The 18,609-nt window shown below is 38.8% G+C and overlaps 3 protein-coding genes across 3 annotated transcripts; 2 read left to right on the forward strand and 1 right to left on the reverse strand.

The window, feature by feature from the left end:
* The first annotated feature begins 4,611 nt into the window (after nucleotides 1–4,611).
* Nucleotides 4,612–7,202, forward strand: LOC126788183 (malate dehydrogenase, mitochondrial). Its single transcript, XM_050514157.1, has 7 exons — nucleotides 4,612–4,883; nucleotides 4,976–5,149; nucleotides 5,247–5,415; nucleotides 5,562–5,623; nucleotides 5,754–5,875; nucleotides 6,128–6,245; nucleotides 6,746–7,202. The coding sequence occupies exons 1-7, from the start codon at nucleotides 4,650–4,652 to the stop codon at nucleotides 6,884–6,886; spliced, it is 1,020 nt and encodes a 339-aa protein (XP_050370114.1). The 5' UTR covers nucleotides 4,612–4,649; the 3' UTR covers nucleotides 6,887–7,202.
* Nucleotides 7,203–7,684: 482 nt separating this feature from the next.
* On the reverse strand, nucleotides 7,685–11,870 carry LOC126788174 (transcription factor GTE3, chloroplastic). Its single transcript, XM_050514146.1, has 5 exons — nucleotides 9,908–11,870; nucleotides 9,764–9,809; nucleotides 9,546–9,650; nucleotides 9,381–9,454; nucleotides 7,685–8,403 (listed from the first exon to the last, which is right to left on the reverse strand). Exons 1-4 carry the CDS (start codon nucleotides 11,543–11,545, stop codon nucleotides 9,405–9,407), a joined length of 1,839 nt encoding a protein of 612 aa, XP_050370103.1. The 5' UTR covers nucleotides 11,546–11,870; the 3' UTR covers nucleotides 7,685–8,403; nucleotides 9,381–9,404.
* Nucleotides 11,871–12,269: 399 nt separating this feature from the next.
* Nucleotides 12,270–13,834, forward strand: LOC126788176 (uncharacterized). The gene has a single exon (XM_050514148.1). It carries the CDS (start codon nucleotides 12,270–12,272, stop codon nucleotides 13,722–13,724), a length of 1,455 nt encoding a protein of 484 aa, XP_050370105.1. The 3' UTR covers nucleotides 13,725–13,834.
* Nucleotides 13,835–18,609: the final 4,775 nt, after the last annotated feature.

An 18,609-nucleotide genomic window follows, 5' to 3' on the forward strand; every position in this document is an offset into this window, starting at 1 on the left:
CTAGTACTTCTACTAAAAGTTTTCTTCCTGTTGAATTAATTCATTCTGATGTTTGGGGGCCCTCTAAAGAATCTACTGTGTCAGGCATGCGATATTTTGTCTTTTATTGATGATTGCACACGTCTTTCATGGATTATTCTTCTTAAAAATAAAGATGAGGTTTTTTCCGCTTTTCGTGTTTTCCATACCTCTGTCCAAACACAATATAATGCCACCATTCGAGTTCTTCGTTCTGATAATGGGGGGGGGGAATATGTGAATCATGTCTTTCAGGAGTTCCTTAACACACACGGAATTGTCCATCAAACAACGTGTCCTTACACCCCTGAGCAAAATGAGATTTCCGAAAAAAAAAATCGTCATTTACTTGATATGGCTCGGTGTATTCTTTTTAGTGCCCACATGCCTAAATACCTTTGGGGTGATGCTGTCATTACTTCCGCCCACCTCATTAATCGTCTTCCTTCTCGTGTCCTTCAGGGGAAAGTTCCCTATGAGGTGCTTGCATCTCATGTCTCATTACACTCTTTTCATAATCTTCATGCCCGTGTTTTCGGTTGTGTTGCTTTTGTTCATCTTCCACAACATCGGCGTTCTAAGTTGGATGCCCGGGCAGTTAAATGTGTGTTTGTTGGGTACGGGTGCTATCATCCCCATACCCGGAAGTACTATGTCACTATGGATGTTACTTTTTTTGAGAATATGAGTTATTTTACCTCTTCTGATACTGCTCTTTAGGGGGAGAATTCATATTTTGAAGAGCTGTATCATGGAGAGGGGGGGGACAAGTAAGCCAGTCGATATGGTAACAGGTTCTGTTGAGATTACCAATGTGACAGCTACACAAGCATCACCAGAGGTCGTCACTCGAGAGATTCAGGCACCACAAGATGATAACACAACTGCCCCTCATGTCTCCCGTACAACTGTTTATACCCCTGACCAATGCTCTCCTGGTGCAGAAGATCACTCATCTGAGGTTAGTCATAGGAGACAATATGTTTTGCCAAATAGGTCTACTCGGGGGCAACCAACAAAACAATATGAACCTACCCTTCAGACTAAAGCCAAGTACCCTATGGCAAATTTTATATCTACCAAAAGATTATCTAAGTCATATGAGTCATTTGTGAATCAAATATCTACTGTATCAATACCTAACAAAGTGCAGGATGCATTGAGAGATCGAAAATGGAGGAAAGCAATGGAGGAAGAGATGAAAGCATTACAAAAGAACAATACTTGGGAGCTTGTACCTCCACCACATGGCAAGAAGACTGTAGAATGTCGTTGGGTGTTTACAGTGAAACATAATCCAGATGGGTCAGTAAGCTGGCATAAAGCACGACTAGTAGCCAATGGGTTCACCCAAACATATGGCATAGACTATGATGAGACGTTTGCACCTGTTGTAAAAATAAACACTATCCGGGTATTGCTCTCTGTCGCTGCTAACTTAAACTGGCCACTTAGGCAATTTGATGTTAAAAATGCATTCCTTCATGGAGAACTAACAGAGGAAGTATACATGGATTTTCCGCCTGGATATGTAGCCGCTTCTCCAACTACCTCTGTATGCAGATTGAGAAAGTCTTTGTATGGTCTTAAACAATCACCTTGTGCTTAGTTTGGAAGATTCTCACAATTCATGAGAAAAATTGGCTACATACAGAGTAATTCAGACCACACGTTATTTCTCAAACATCAACAAGAGAAGGTGACAACCTTAATTATATATGTTGATGATATGGTAATTACTGGGAATGATACTGTTGAGGTGGATAGATTACAAAAACAGCTTGCCAAAGAGTTTGAGATAAAGGATCTAGGTACACTCAAGTACTTCTTAGGCATTGAAGTAGCCCGGGGAAATGAAGGTATCTATCTCTGTCAGAGGAAGTACATTCTTGATCTTCTAACAGAGACATGTATGTTGGATTGCACTCCCATTGATACTCCTATTGAGCAGAACCATCGGTTAGCAGAATATCCAGATCAAGTCCCTACTGACAAACCTCGTTATCAGAGGCTAGTCGGGCGCCTGATTTATCTATCACATACCAGACCAGATGTTGCTTATGCAGTGAGTGTAGTGAGTCAATTCATGCATAATCCCAATGAGGACCACATGGATGCTGTTATAAGGATTTTGAGGTATTTAAAATCAGCTCCGGGGAGAGGAGTAATGTTCTCTAAGCACAATAATATCCTCGAAATTTGTGGCTTCACAGATGCAGACTGGGCTGGAAATATTACAGATCGAAGATCCACATCAAGATACTTTACCTTTGTTGGAGGTAATCTTATTACATGGAAGAGTAAGAAACAAAATGTGGTAGCACGATCTAGTGCTGAAGCAGAATACAGAGGTATGGCTCAGGGAGTGTGCGAATTGTTATGGCTTAGAAGTTTGCTACAAGATTTGGGTATTAAGCCTGAATGTGCTATGCAGCTGTACTGTGACAACAAGGCAGCCATTGATATCTCCCATAATCCTGTGCAACATGATCGTACAAAACATGTGGAGGTTGATCGTCATTTTATAAAGGAGAAGCTAGACGCGAAGATCATCAATTTTCATTTTATTTCTATAGAAGAGCAACTTGCCGATATGCTCACAAAATGAGTGTCTAAAAATGCCTTTTATGATTCACTTAGCAAGTTGGGCATGGTTGATATGTATACACCAACTTGAGGGGGAGTGTCGGCGTGAATTCGGCCGGGAATCACGGCCCATGATTCTCTCCGTGAATCACGGCATAATTAGTGGAAGATAGTGGTAGAATAATGCTAAAATTAGTCTATATAAACAAGTGTAATCTGTGTATGATTGTAATTCAACTATTAGTTTGTTTCTTCGAAGAGGTTAGCTTTAAAGGCTCTGGCTTACTGCAGCTTTTATGTCTTGAGTCCTCACTGTATTTTATGTATCTTTTCAACAGCGCAACGACAATAACATTTTTAGTATATGATTCAATTTATAGGTTTATTTTTCTTGGAAATGGATTGAGTCTACTGTCTACTTCGAGAGTGTGATATATAAAGATTGGCGGTATGACATTAGCAACATTGTGCAATGTCACTGTTAACTTTTTTAATGAAACATGAATGGTTCAACTCACATACAAACTCGGATCCCTTACACTTTTATGGTATTTTGTTTTGATATTGATAGCAGTATCCTCGACATCCTAGCTCTTGCTGGCATCGACAGTTCGACACTGCAAGTCCTCGTCTTGTTGCATTTGTCGTTCTCCTCGGTCTTTAACATTGACAAGACTTCTTGATCGAATGAGACCGTCACAAAGAGATGTATATATTGACCTTTCTTCATTTGGAAAAGGATCATAGTTCATAGGATTCACCTTACAAAAATCTCTGATTTCATCAGTGTTTATAATGGACATCCAAATACAAAAACATGTTTGGATTTTGAAGCTTATGTTGAGTGTAATATCGTAGCCGAGTGTTTAGTTATCAACTAATGTTGCTGAACTTATTCGTTATTGAGATGAAACATAGTATAACTAAGGTGATACTTATTTAGTCAGTATATATTTCTGAGTAGCGCGGTTGTGTGATCAGACACGGAACTAAGAATGTGCTGAAGTGTGCTCCAGCGCACTTAAACTTTTAAACTTGTAAAGATTTAGAGTTAGTTTGGTCCCGAGGTGAGATTGGAAAAATATGTTTTTACAGATTTAATCAACAACATCTTCTAAAAGCTTTATTATGTAACTTTCATAATTTGCCTGAAAATTGCATCGGAATTCGTGAACTTATGAAATAAGCTGATTCACTAAACACTTTATTCAGATTATTTAAGAATTTTAGCTCATAATCTAAGCGAAATTCGGGGCCAAACACAGCTTAAACATGTCTAACTATTAGTGATTGTTCTTATAAAATTTATTCCGCCGATACAATCTTAATTTAGCACACTCCATCCATTCTTACTTCAGTCCTGAGATTTTAGCAAAATTAAAATATCATTATTATTCAGAAAAAGTGTAAATAGACGGGTAAATTCCTCCTATGGTACATGATGTTTGACTACTTGGACATTTTAGTACTTGATGTACGAAAACGGACAATTTGGTACCTAAAGTTCTCAAATTTAGGCCATTTGGTACTTATGTCAATTTTGACCATATTTTTAGGGATATTTTCATCATCTTATCTTTATTTTACTTTATTTTTTCATATTACCTTCAAATTACCTCTAAATTATCACTAAAAAGTTGATAACTCATCCACTTAGTATCTGTGATGATTTACGTATATAATTTTTCATAATGTAGTTATCAATCCAAATTGTCTGTTTTCATACATCAGATATTAAATTATCTAAATAACCATACTTCAATTATCATATGAGGAATTAATCCTAAATAGACTTGTGCACGCCGATAACGCCAAAGGAGCCTTCATTTCTATCCTCGCCGAAAAATAGAGAAACTGAAATATTTTCAGAATCTGCGTAAAACCCGTGAAGCCCTACCTAACCCAGTAAATCTATAACACAGTAACTATTTTTTACCTTTTAGATCTATAAATAACACAGCACTACTGTAGACTCCAGTTTTACTCTTATCACTCTCGCACCTCTATTTTCGTCACTCCCGAGGCAAAAACCAGAGATAGAGCAAATGAGGCCGTCCATGTCGCTGATCAGATCCGCCAGCCGCGTCGCCCGCCGCACCTACTCAACTGAGTCCGTCCCCCAGCGCAAGGTCGCCGTCCTCGGCGCCGGCGGCGGCATCGGCCAGCCCCTCGCTCTCCTCATGAAGCTCAACCCTCTCGTCTCCCACCTCTCCCTCTACGATATCGCCGGCACTCCCGGCGTCGCCGCCGACGTCAGCCACATCAACACCAGATCTGAGGTACTACTCCTCATCCTCGCTCTTTCAATTCGTATTCGATTTGCTCCGATCCGACAGTTTTTTAACTGATTTTTTGCGGCGGCGGTTTTTAGGTTAAGGGCTACGCTGGAGAGGAGCACCTCGCCGCGGCTCTGGAGGGATGCGACGTCGTGATTATCCCCGCCGGCGTGCCACGTAAGCCCGGGATGACTCGGGACGATCTCTTCAACATTAATGCTGGGATTGTCAAGTCTCTGACCACCGCGATCGCCAAGTACTGCCCTCATGTGAGTGTTTAGGTTTGCTCTTTGGTTTTCGGAGTGTTTCGAATCGGTTATTATTAATTTGTGTGTGAAATTGAGATGGATTTTGGTTTTTGATTAGGCGATTATCAACATGATCAGCAACCCTGTGAACTCTATTGTTCCGATCGCCTCGGAGGTGCTGAAGAAGGCCGGGGTTTACGACGAGAAGAAGTTGTTTGGTGTGACTACTCTTGATGTGGTCAGGGCCAAGACTTTCTATGCTGGCAAGGCCGGTGTCCCCGTTGCTGGTATGCTTTCGGAAACTTCACTCGTTTTGGTTATGTTAGTATAGTGTGTGATTTTTGTTGCAAAAGATCGGTACTTGCAACCGGTAGATGTAGTAAAGCTTGTGTTTTGCGTAGCTGTGATTGAGGAATGGTGTTTCTTTTTGCAGAGGTTAATGTGCCAGTTGTTGGTGGTCATGCTGGCGTCACCATTCTCCCACTATTTTCTCAGGTGGGAATCACTTGAATACTTTTTATTCCTAACCTGGATTGATTGAATTCTGTAGAAATGCTGCTCTGGCATCTGCTTTGGATTGTGTTAAACTGGCTACTTGTGTGTTGTTTGTATGAATGTGTTGTAGGCTACCCCAAAAGCCAATTTGTCTAATGATTATATCGAGGCATTGACAAAGAGAACTCAGGACGGAGGGACAGAAGTCGTGGAAGCCAAAGCTGGAAAGGGATCTGCTACATTATCTATGGCGTAAGTATTTAGATAGAAACTATCTGATGTATATTTTCTGCTAGGTGGTTTAACTTTTTGTTGTTGTGCAAGAATATGTGGTAAATATTTATTTATTACCTTCTCTTATCCATAGTGAATGTTATGTCTCACTTACTGTTAAGTGTTGTCTCCATTGCTGTTGCATGTGTCTTTAACAAGTTGTACAGCATGTCTGTCGGAGTAAAGAAAATAAAATATTTTTTTTATACTAACTCGCCTTGTGTCTTGCAGCTATGCTGGAGCTCTCTTTGCTGATGCTTGTCTAAAGGGACTTAATGGGGTCCCAGATGTTGTTGAATGTTCGTTTGTGCAATCAAGCATCACTGAACTTCCTTTCTTTGCTTCCAAGGTTTGTGAGCTTGACAAAATTTTGTTTTGATTTCTCTCAAGTGTATAATTTTTTAATGCACCAGTCCATTGCTATTCTTCTCACCTCTGCTCAGTGTTGAGTTTGAGTATTGTCATGTTAATTGCATTTCTTTAAATCTCACTATGTTTAGCCATAATCAATGACCCATCGCCAATGGTTTTTTGGTGTCGACCTTATAGGAACACTAGTGTCAGAATGGCTTCACTAACAGGTGTTTTCTTTGCCTTTTGGTTTATGAATTTTTCTGTTTCCGCGTTAATTAATTCACTTACTTTTGTCCACAGTATATCATTGATCATTAAGTGACTTTCTCTGTCAACTATTCAGTGTGTTTGTTTCATTAGAGTTAGAACATGCATTATCATGCATATTCATAGCGCAACTTTGGTATATATATCATAGTTGTCATTTTAAAATCATAAATATTTGCTTAAATGAAAATACATAGTGGATTTTTGATTATCAATTGCTGTTTGCAGGTGAGACTAGGGAAGAATGGTGTGGAGGAAGTTTTGGATTTGGGTCCTCTCTCAGACTATGAAAAGGAAGGATTGGAAAAATTGAAGCCTGAGCTGAAATCTTCTATCGAGAAGGGTATCAAGTTTGCCAACCAGAGTTAGTGTAAAATATGATTGATGCCTCAGGATGGGGTCATCTACCATCCTTATACCCATCGAAATTTTGCATTTGTCCAAGTAGTGTTGTACTTTTATTGCTGCCAGCAGCGCCGGCTTTGCTGTTTTTATTGGAGTAAGCTCTGATAGGACGGAACATTGTGTCAATAATTCCCCGTGTCATGTTTAGGGGAGAGTTTACTCTGTTTGAACTTGATCGCAAATGTTATATAGTGTTTAGTCATTTGACTGGATATTTATTGATAGATGCCATTTTGAGAAATGATGGAATTTGAAAGATGGCCTCAAAGGTTGCACCTCCGATTCAGTGTTTCTATACTGGTTGAAAAGATCTGGTTATCCTTTTGCTAGTGGTTTGGAGTGATTGAAACACTACCGTTGTTGTTTTCGTAGAACTGAAATAGTGCTTCCAGCTAATGTATCTGGAGTACGAGATAAGCATACTGCAATCGGTTGGATGGCGACCCAGATGGATACAAATGTGCAATGCTTTAAGACCATTTGTTGTGTAGCCTTTCACCACTAGGAAAATATTCTGTGTTTATGGTCCAGACGCGAGGACATGGACACATGGAGTTGGGGATGGAATATATATAGAGATTTTCCTTTTTTGAAATAATTGAATAACTTCAGTACAATTTAAGATATAGATTTGGAGGTGAAATGAATTAATTCAAATTGAAGGTGGTAACCCTTGGCTTCATGCCTTCATGGGCTAAAATATGAGCTACATTATTAGTCTCCCTGCTGACGTGTTGAAGCTTAGCATAAGAAGCTTTACGCCTAAGCTCTTTAAGATCAAGAATCAATAGTCCCAGCCCTGACAAATCCAATGACGTGCCCGTTGCTGCCTGGACATGCTTTGCAAGAGGCACAAAATGATGAGAAAATTGCAGTCTCCATACCCAGTAATAACGCAAGGAGTCGGTATGTCTAACCGAGCTGGAATACTCCTAAACAAGTACGGGGATAAGACAACTAGAATGAACAACTAAAACTGAAGAAAAATATAGACATTTTCCTCTACAATGCTACAGAGCAATGGCAAATGATTTAACATTGTTCCAGACGTAAACTGAAATCCACAATGACTGCCACTAAATCATCGGCCATCAAGATGTCATGAGAGAGTACAAGGGCGCTGTAGAGTTGCATTCAGCCTTTCCAACTTTGGCCACAAATATCCTTTGATAAAAGTTCCGCAATCATAAGCAAAATTTCAATGTGATGTTGACATAGCGAGCACCAATTTGCAATTGTAATATCATAGAAATATTTCCTGTAACCATACTATTGTTCAGGTCACATTGAAAGGGACTGAACCCTTAATCTAGCCTAACCCTAATTCTAGTCCATTTCACCCTACCCTCACCATTTAGGTAACTATGTCACATTAACATACACCTCTGGAGTACTCTGATCAGGGAGCAGCCGTCAGATGGATCACCATGGATGTACAAACCATATCCCACGCTGAACAATAGCTTCTCCAAAACACCGAGCTGTCAAGAATTACAAGAAAACTTGCATTAGACATCTACATAGAGCTTTACAAAATGAATTAGCAGATTCAGTATATTCATGTATGCACATGATCATCTTAAGTGCATATTAAGGAAGAGAACATATTTCTCGCTTGATCTCCAAATGGATCCAGAGCAGACACATCATGCACAAAAGATACCCATAATATATTAATATATATCATGTCCATTATAAATTGAACGACAACAAAATGCACAGGGGCCTTGTAAGCATAAAGCATTGGCAAGCAAAGACAACAAGTTGGATGATATTAACAGTGACAGCATTCATAATTTTAACTAAAATTTATAATAATTGAAAAAGTTAAAAAAATTGAGGGTTGATGACTGTATCACATGAATAAAATATTAAAACAATTGCAGCGAATATATTTATGACAAACAATATGGAACAGAGAAATATTAAATGAGGAGAAACAGCTTGATTTCTAAAGAAGCAACAGTTAAAATCTGCAATGTAACCCACCAGTTAAAATGCTTAAAGTTCAAAGTGCTTGTTTTCTGGTAAATACTATGGTTAAACAACACAAAACTTGAAACATACACATGCCAACTCTTCTGTCTGCTACGTGTGAATTTATACATTGACAGGTGGCCATAAAAGGCTAAGAGGGGAAGGAAAGAAACCAGTTAATTTCATAAATGACAATTGGCAGGTTACCAAGTCACTCAGTCGATAACAAGGCTAAAACCTCAGCATTCTACCTTTTTTTTTTCTTTCTCATTTCCCTTTTTTGGTTTCGCACGTTCAGAGAAGGTAAAAAATAAGCACTTATGGAAGCAATATCACTGACATCATAGAATTGTCTATATATCATATTCCATAGTTGATTTAACACCGAATGCATTCTGACGCCCCAAAAGCAAACAGACCATAATCACGTGCATATTGACCAGAAAATGGAAAAACTATCAAGAAAGACGGTGCGACTTACCTTTAAATCAATCTAAGTCCTAGGTCAACAATTTGAATATGATCCACTTCCAGAGGAACTATCATGGTCCGAATCTGTACAGTATGTGACAATGTAATTAATTAATTATCATCTAAACAACTATATAACCTATAAGTATGAGAAAGACAGCATAATGATATTTACCACTTGAAGAGGATCCAGAACCACTGCTAGAATTGCTTGTTCCACTCACATTCTCACCTCGCTCTTCTCTTGTAACTGGTAAAAATGCATTTTCGTTGTATTCAACTGATAAATGAGGTAAAAAGTTTAGCCAAACGGTTTTTTATATGTATCATGTCATGAAGTTCCAACAGTAATAAATCAAAGTCCACAGGGGCTTTAAGAGTTGAACTTATTACCTGCTATGGCTTCATGTTGTGCCGCTGTGGTGACTTGTGCCACATTCTGCAGTTCAAAAGATGAAAATCAAGTATGATCCCTACAAACTTAAAAAAGGATGTACAAAGAAGAGGACTTCAATAGTAGACAATTGATAGCCTTACCTCCTGCATAGCAAGGTCAGATGCTTCTACTGATTGAGGAGCGAATTCAGCTTTTCTCTTATTTTTGGTCAAGCTCTTGTTATAATTAGTCACAAACCTATCCAGTTCCCAAAGTGTTTCAGGATCAACACTGCCAATGTCCAACTCAATCGCATCGTCTTGTTGTAATATCCCTTGACTCCTCTTTTTAACAATTTGGACAACAATATCCAGTTTATCAGAAGGCAACTCCTCAAGGTCTGACCTGAGTTTCTGCTTCTCCTCCAAACTCATATCCCTTTTGTCAGGATCCCAAGCTTTCGGTTTCTTTGGAACTGGCTTTCTACCTGCATGACCAACACTTGGAGTTGCAGGTTTCAACTTGGGCTCAACAGGCTTTGTCATAGATTCTGCTCTATCCAGAGTCCTCATCTCTGTTGGCGGAGAAGAAGGAGGAGGTAGAGGAGGAGCAGGAGCAGGAGTCTGAACCTTTCTTAGAATAGGGGCAGGCGATTCTGAATTATTACCCATTCCAACTCTCCTGCTGATATTATGAGAGGTTCCTTTTCTGGAAATAGGGGTCGGCAACTCTGAATTTTTACCCATTTCAACCCTCCTATTGATATGATGAGTGGTTCCTTTTCTGGAAATCAGGGTTGGCAATTCTGAATTATTACCCATTTCAACCCTCCTATCAATATTATACTTCGAAGAAGCTTCAACATTTCTAGAAACAGGGGTCAGCAATTCTGAATCACTACCTATTTCGGCTCTCCTATTAAGATTAAACTGATCCTCTATAGCCACCCATTTCTCTTCAAACAACTTCAACAATAGAGCCGCCATCACATGAACATCCTGCTCCTTTGGATTATACAACATGGCATTATTGAATGTAAGTCTCACATCCTCTGAAAACTCAGCCGCCGTTTTATACCAATTCTTGTCCATCCTAGACTTCACCGTCCCCAAATCCATCGGATGCTTCACAATCTTATTGTAATCAAGAAGTCCAAGCCCCTTAGCATCTACCGGCTTATTAAACACCCAGCCATGCTTATGCTTCATCAATTTCTCAAGCAAAGTATAGCAACTCTTCAACAATCTACCCGAACTCTTATCCGGCCCCAACAACAGCCCAACCTCACTCTTCCTAGCCAAACTCTTTTCCCCCCAAGAAGGAGGCACCTTCACATTCCTAGAACTCTGCTCTCCCTTCGGAGTCTTCTTCTTCTTCTTCTTCATCACCCCCACACTCTCACCACTCCCCCTATTCTCATTCTCACTAGTACAAACACTTAAAGCCCTAAACGGCATTGTACTCCTATTACTATTATCCAACAAATTATAATCAGATTTCTGAGAAACACCATACCCTTCATTAAGCTGAGCCTCCATTGCTTCCAGATTCCTCACCAAGCTCCTCACTTGCTCCAGCTCACCCATCAGCTTCCACTTGATTCCTTTCACATCAGCCTTGGAGCTCAAGCTAATCCTCACCTTGTCCCCCACCTTTGAATAGCCACGTGGGCCCTCGGCGAGCCCATTGTTGGAGGAGTCAACCGACGCCGTTTCGCCGCCTCGGAACTGCTGCATCAAGCTCTGCTCCGACGAGTGACGTATGACATGGTCGTAACTTTTAAAGGGGCCTGAAACCATCTGAAAAACGCCAGAAACAATCCAAAGGTTGTAACTGTAGTCCCAAACTTAACAGCTTTGATCGCAATTGGTACTGGGTTAGGGTTTATGATTAAAACCCCTAAATTTATTACATTCCTAGGATTTTGCTACACAATAAATACCCCCTCAAAAACCCTACTTTTGCAATTGTGGAAAACCCTCAAGGTGGAATTGGATTAGGGTTTAATGAATTTGGGACAAGACTCCTAATTTAGGGCTATCAAGGATGAAGAAAAAAGCAAAGTTTGAAACTTCGGGAAAATTTTGAGTGTCAAAGGCTAGGAGACGATGGTGGAGTGGTGGGTGCCTGCGTAGTGAGCAATAAGTGTTGACCTGACTGTGTGTCGTTTTGTTCTGTTACTGGTGTCGTTTTGGGTAAAAGGTCGCTTCTTTTTTTTGGCAAAGTGAAGAAAAAGAAACAGACTTTGGTGATTATGCAATGAATGAGTGAGAAGAACACATTGGAGCAAACAAAGCATTTGTGTCCTTTTGTAGCTCAGTAACTTGTTTGAGCTTTCATGCTTTCACGAGTTTTCATGTGTTTTTGTAGTTTATCTCCACAAGTTAAATGGAGTTGACCAGAGGCCATGTGCTAGTTCTATAGAGTTTCACAAGTTCGAGGAGATCCGGCATCAATGGCCTCAAGACTTTATTACAAGTTCATGTCATCTAAACTCCCAAGGATCATACTTTTGATTTAGCAATGGGATTGAAACATCAAGCTTGCAAAAGCTCTTCTTCTTCTAACTTCATACCCATTAGATTCTCAACTATTCTCACTTTGATTCTGCTATTTACTTCATTGTTCCTCTTCCTTTCGTCACTTAAGAACACCCAAGACTCATTCTATGGGGGAGATGAGAATACCCAATTCAATGGTGATCTTAGAGATGCTAAATTCCCTTGGAACAAACTCTGTTTTGGTCCCACATTCGAAAAGCTCAAGCTAGCAGTCTTCTCCAAAACATGGCCAGTTGGTGCAGACCCGGGTGGCATGGAGCGCCACGCTTCCACATTGTATCAAGCACTTGCTGCAAGGGGTCATGAGATTCATGTCTTCACTGTGCCTTCAGATAGGAGGCCTCATTGGGACATACATGAAGGTAACCTTCATGTTTACTTTGCAGCAAATGATCATGGCTCTGTTAATTGTTCTCTAGCATTTGAAATTTTCAATAAAGTAAACTCGGATGGGGCATTTGATTATGTGCACACTGAGAGTGTTTCGTTACCTTATTGGCGAGCGAAGAGGGTGCCTAATGTGGCTGTCACTTGGCATGGGATATGGTATGAAATAATGCACTCTAAGTTACTGCAACAACTCCTCACTGACCCAAATGGGGATATGCTAGAGCCTATGCCAGAGCTTCAAGAAGCGATGCCGAGGCTCGTTGAGGAGATTAGGTTCTTTAAGAGCTACACGCAGCATATATGCATAAGCAAGAGTGCTGGTGAGGTTCTGGTCAACATATATCAGATCCCACAGAGAAATGTGCATGTTATACTTAATGGGGTTGATGAGACAGAATTTGTGCCGGACCATGAAGCGGGTGCAAGGTTCCGAGAAAAACATGGTGTGCCTGCTAATGTGAGCCTTGTCATGGGAGTGGCAGGGCGGCTGGTTAGGGACAAAGGACATCCACTTCTTTACAAGGCCTTTGCGTCAATTGTCCAGCGCCACCCTGGTGTGTTTTTGCTAGTGGCAGGATCAGGTCCTTGGAGAAGAAGATATGCTGAATTAGGATCAAATGTCAAGGTTCTAGGAGCATTGGAACCATTGGAGCTATCTAAGTTTTACAATGCTCTTGATGTGTTCGTGAACCCCACATTGAGGCCACAAGGGCTTGATCTAACACTGATCGAAGCAATGCAGAGTGGGAAGCCAGTTCTAACTCCAAACTATCCGAGCATAGTTGGGACAGTGGTGGTGAATGAAGAATTTGGATACACATTTTCACCCAATGTCAAGTCTTTCGTTGAGGCTTTGGAGTTGGCAATAAAGGATGGACCGAATGTGCTAAAGAGGAAAGGAATGGGTTGCAAAACTTATGTGCATTCGATGTTCACTGCAACTAAGATGGCATCAGCTTATGAGCGGTTCTTTCTTTGCATGAAGAACCCAATATACTGTCAGTACCCTCTTTCCACTGATTGTTAGAAGTTGACTCTCAAGTACATGACTATATATACAATTTCTAAGCTTAGATATTTCTATGTATCATCTGATATAGTTACCTAGCCAAATAATGTTTTGCCTTGGCAATATGATGTAAGTGTTAAACTTATGTCCACAGTCAGCCTGATAATAAATAACAGAAAATCAATACTGATTTGGAGATGTAAAAATCAAATTATGAAAGATTGACTGTTAGAGGGCCATTTCAGTTAGCAATACATTAAAATTTATCTGTCCGGGATGTTTGTTATTTTTGTTAGGCTTTAACACATCCTTCTGATCGTTGATGATCAATCGATATTCGTAACCACAACTGTTTCTATTGTGATGGTCTTATTCGGTATGGTATCCGTATCATCCATACAGTATGAGAACCTCTAGCTGGGTAGTAATGCTTAGGCTTAGCACTGTCTTGTACGTATTTATGGAATCTTTTGCATTCCTCCTTTAGGATTATGTCTGCAACATATTTAGATTATGTAGTGTGGATTATATTGTGTTGGTGACTAATATATCATGATATAGATAACCAGGCAGCACATTGCCAAGACTCGATCGGCTTTATATAAAACAATGTAGTAGTCCTTAAGTTTATACAAATCGATTAACTTGACACGTATACACGTCGAACTGTAGAAGCATAGGAATTTTCTAAATTGAGTTTAAAAACGAAGCAGAATTGGAGTGAGATCACTAGCACTGTGAAGCACTGTAGATTTTCCAGCTGGAGCATAAACTTTAAAGCAATGAATAAAATATCGGCGATTACAGAAATATCGATTGTCTAAAAAATAGATATTTCAACAGAAATTTCGGGAAAATATCGATCTTGAAAATTAATTGAGAAAATTGATGGAAATTTGAATAAAAACATGTAAATTTTGAATGGAATTTTGAGAGATGTTTATTTGATTAATTATCTACTATATTTCATAAAACAATATTGTATAACTATTAGTCTATAATGAGTTATAGTAATTTGAGTTGAAACAGTCGTCCAGAATTCTGAAATTGACACTTTAAAGTTTAAACATCTAATTTTTTTATGACTGAGAACCCAAAGAGAGGCTAGATCATCACATCTTATATACATATGAATATGATACATTGAGCATGAATTTGCATACGTGATTTATAACAACGTAGAGGATCTATGAGATATAAAATTTTATATTATTAGGAGTTTGTACAAAATTTCAATTATTAGAACCTTATACCACATAGGGAATCTGGTATAAACATTAATTTATAGTTATAGTGGTTTTACTATAAGTTAACATGATATGGTACATACTTAATCATTAAGAATTAACAATAATTTACTTTTTTATCTAATCCATGACCTAATAAGACATGAAAAATAAGATAATGATCATAAAAAGTGTAACTAAGAATGTAATGAAATTGAATTTAATTATATTAAAAGGTACAAATTTTTTAAATTTATTGGAAATATTGGTAGTGTAATTGAATTTAATTATATAGAAAAATATATTAAAAGGTACACAAAATTTAAATTGATTGGATATATCAGAAAATATCGAAAATTTCGGACGAAATTAATTTGGTATGGTAAAGATATATCCTTACCCGAAAACAACGAAATTATCGCCAAAATATCAACGATAATTTGGATTTTTCAGTCCTTGCTTTAAAGTATACGCCTTTTGAAGTATGCTTTTCAACTCATGTTAGATTGCTCAAATTAGTGTATCGTTGAAACCAAATAACTCAATCGGGTGATCCTTTCTCTGCCTTATATGAATACTATGATGACATGTAATGTTTATTTTGCCTCCATGTTTCTAAAGATCGGCCGGCTAGCCAGGCTATACAACACCTAGGGACTAGGAGATGGGAGACGTTGGAGAGAAATGCATGATCAGAGCTTTAGGGCACTATAAGGTCTAGCCAGCCGCCTAGACGGATCTTAGGAGGGCCTAACTCCTAAGTGGACACTGGGCAGCCGTAGCCCGTAATCCCCTGTAGGTGTTCTGGGTAGGCGAATTCCGGTTTTGACTTTGTTTTTTTTTAATAACTAAAAATAGAGTTATGGAGGATTTGAAAAAGAAGAATTTTCTAAATAGAACTATTATTCTTATATTATTGTTTGGACTTTGAACCACTGTACTTTGATTTGTTTGGATTTTGGAGATTATTTTGAAATTTGATAAAAATAAATATAAATTTAAAATGTAAATCCGCCCACAAGGCCACCTAGCCATCGATGCTCTCTAAGAGAACCCTGACCTCCGCCTTAGGAGCATCTAGTGATTTTTTTGAACCTCATGCAATGTAGGTTGTCTTGTTTGATGAATTATGTTCTTTGTGAACTCGGTTTCATGCCTAGTTTCACTTGGATTGTTAAACAAGAGAATGTCAACTTCTGATTAACTCAGTAAGTCAGTATATCCCTCATTATATTTGTATGTTGAGCCGTTGAGGATTATACATCCGTTATGACATGCAATGCATGTTTCTTTGGTTATGTTATAGATTCTAGTGGTGTCAAATTTGAAATATTTCAGAATGAAGAGGTAAACTTGATGATCTTTCATTCATGAGTCTTACACATTTTATACAGAGCAAGGAACAATCTAGATCTCGTAGTTTTGGAATATACATAATTATACGATCAATTACAATCAATCTACTGCATGATACTAGCTATTATAGAGATGTGATGATATAGTTTAGGAAATACTGGAATCAACGTTGATTTGAGCTTGATTTGATGCATTCAATTCCGGATTGGCAGAGCTTGGATTGATATGGTTAACACCCCCCCACCTCGCGCGAGCACGGAAGCTAATGGTCCAAGCCTGGACAGGCTGCTTGGAGACAATGTACCAAGAGCGAGCTGTGGAGAGCCCTTTAGTAAAGATATCAGCCAGTTGATCTTGAGATAAAACATAGCCAACTTGCATTTCCTCACAAGTAACCTTATCTTGAATATAATGGTACTCAACCTCAACATGAGGGGTGCGAGTATGAAACACCGGGTTGGAAGCAAGAGAGATTGCACTAATATTGTTACACCACAGCTTTGGAGGATGCAACGAAAAGCTCATGTCTTTGAAAAGAATGTGAAACCAGGAGAGATGAGCTACGGTGTATGCCATTTGTTTGTACTCAACTTCCGTGCTAGAGCGAGAAACCCCACTTTGTTTCTTTGAACTCTATGAGACTAAATTGGAACCAAAGTAGACACAAGTGCATCCAGTTGAGATTCAAGTGTCAAGATCTCCGACATAGTTTGAATCACTAAATCATGTCAATGTGAGTGCACTTGGAGTATAATAGAGACCATGTGTGGGAGTACCATTCAAGTAACATAAAATATGTTTTACATCGACCCAATGAACATTGGTGGTAGACTTTAGAAACTGACACAGTTGATTCACAACATAAGAGAAATCTGGCCTGGTAAGGGTTAAGTATTGAAGAGCATCCACAACACTTCGGTATTCAATACCATAAGAGAGAGGAATACCCAATTTTGAGAATATCCATCACATATTGGGAATTGAGACTTAACATGTGGGTTTATAAGGGTTTGAACCACTCCATTCATTACCAATTGGTTTTGGATGTGAACCTCAGATCATTTTATCATGGTATCAGAACGGGTTATCCACATCCACGTGTGAAGCCGAAATGACCATACGCACTCCATATCACCCAAAATGATGTCCACGTGTATGGCTTGAAAATTCGTCACACGTGCAAGGACATGTTGAGAATATACATCTCAAATTGAGAATTGAGTCCTAGTCTGTGAGTTTATAAGGATTTGGGTCACTTAATCAATTTCCAATTAGTTTTGGATGTGAACTTTATATCACTTTATCATGTTATCAGAGTGGGTTACCCACATTCACATGTGAAACCCAAATGTCCACACGAACTCCACGTCACCCAAAATGTTGTCCACATGTATGACTTGAAAATTTGACACACGTACGAAGGCATGTTGAAAAAATGCATCTCACATTGGGAATTTGGTCCAAGATTTAACCATATCAATCCAAGCTCTACCAATTTGGAATTGAATGCAGCAAATCAAGCTCTAATCAAGGTTGACTCCAGTATTTCCTAAACTATATCATCACATCTATGTAATAGGCTGTATCATGCAATAGATTGATTGTAATTGATCCTATAGCTATGTATATTCCAAAATTACGGGATCTAGATTGTTCTTTGCTCTGTAAAAAACATGTAAGACTTATGAATGAAAGATCATCAAGTTTACCTCTCCATCCCTGAAATATTTCATGGTATCAGAGCTTGGATTGATATGGGGATTGAATATGGTTAACAAAATTCAGGAGTAACAAACATGCATTGTAAATCCAATTGCTGCATCTTCATGGTGCAATAGTCTCCTTCTTGCTTTAGTTATCCAGAAGAATCAACTACGTATAATTTCTGATCCAAAACGTGATTTGTAATAGTGGAACTAGATGGAATTAAACGGTAGGAAGGTCAAAGAATGCATCATTATTTGAGCTACTTATTCATTCACAGGTTGCATCTTATCTAATCAACATTACAGGTAAAAGGATATGAATGAAAGCAATATGTATGCAAGTTGCACTGTAATTAAGAATATGTAGATATGAATGAAGGATTATGGGACAGCATTCGATCCCAACGAGCCCATCTGCATTCTCATTTGTTACTCTTCCAACTGATTTCTACAATCCCATCACTTTGGTCTTCTTCCTTCATGTAAGTGATCTAACAGATGATGTCATAATAATGTCTCCTGATGAGGTTTCTATTCATCTTGATGTGAACGTGATCAACTAATTCAATTAATTACTTGTCAAAGTGCTCGTTCGACCGTACTAATTAATAAGAT

Source organism: Argentina anserina, chromosome 3 (assembly GCF_933775445.1).
Source record: "Argentina anserina chromosome 3, drPotAnse1.1, whole genome shotgun sequence".
NCBI lineage: Eukaryota > Viridiplantae > Streptophyta > Magnoliopsida > Rosales > Rosaceae > Argentina > Argentina anserina.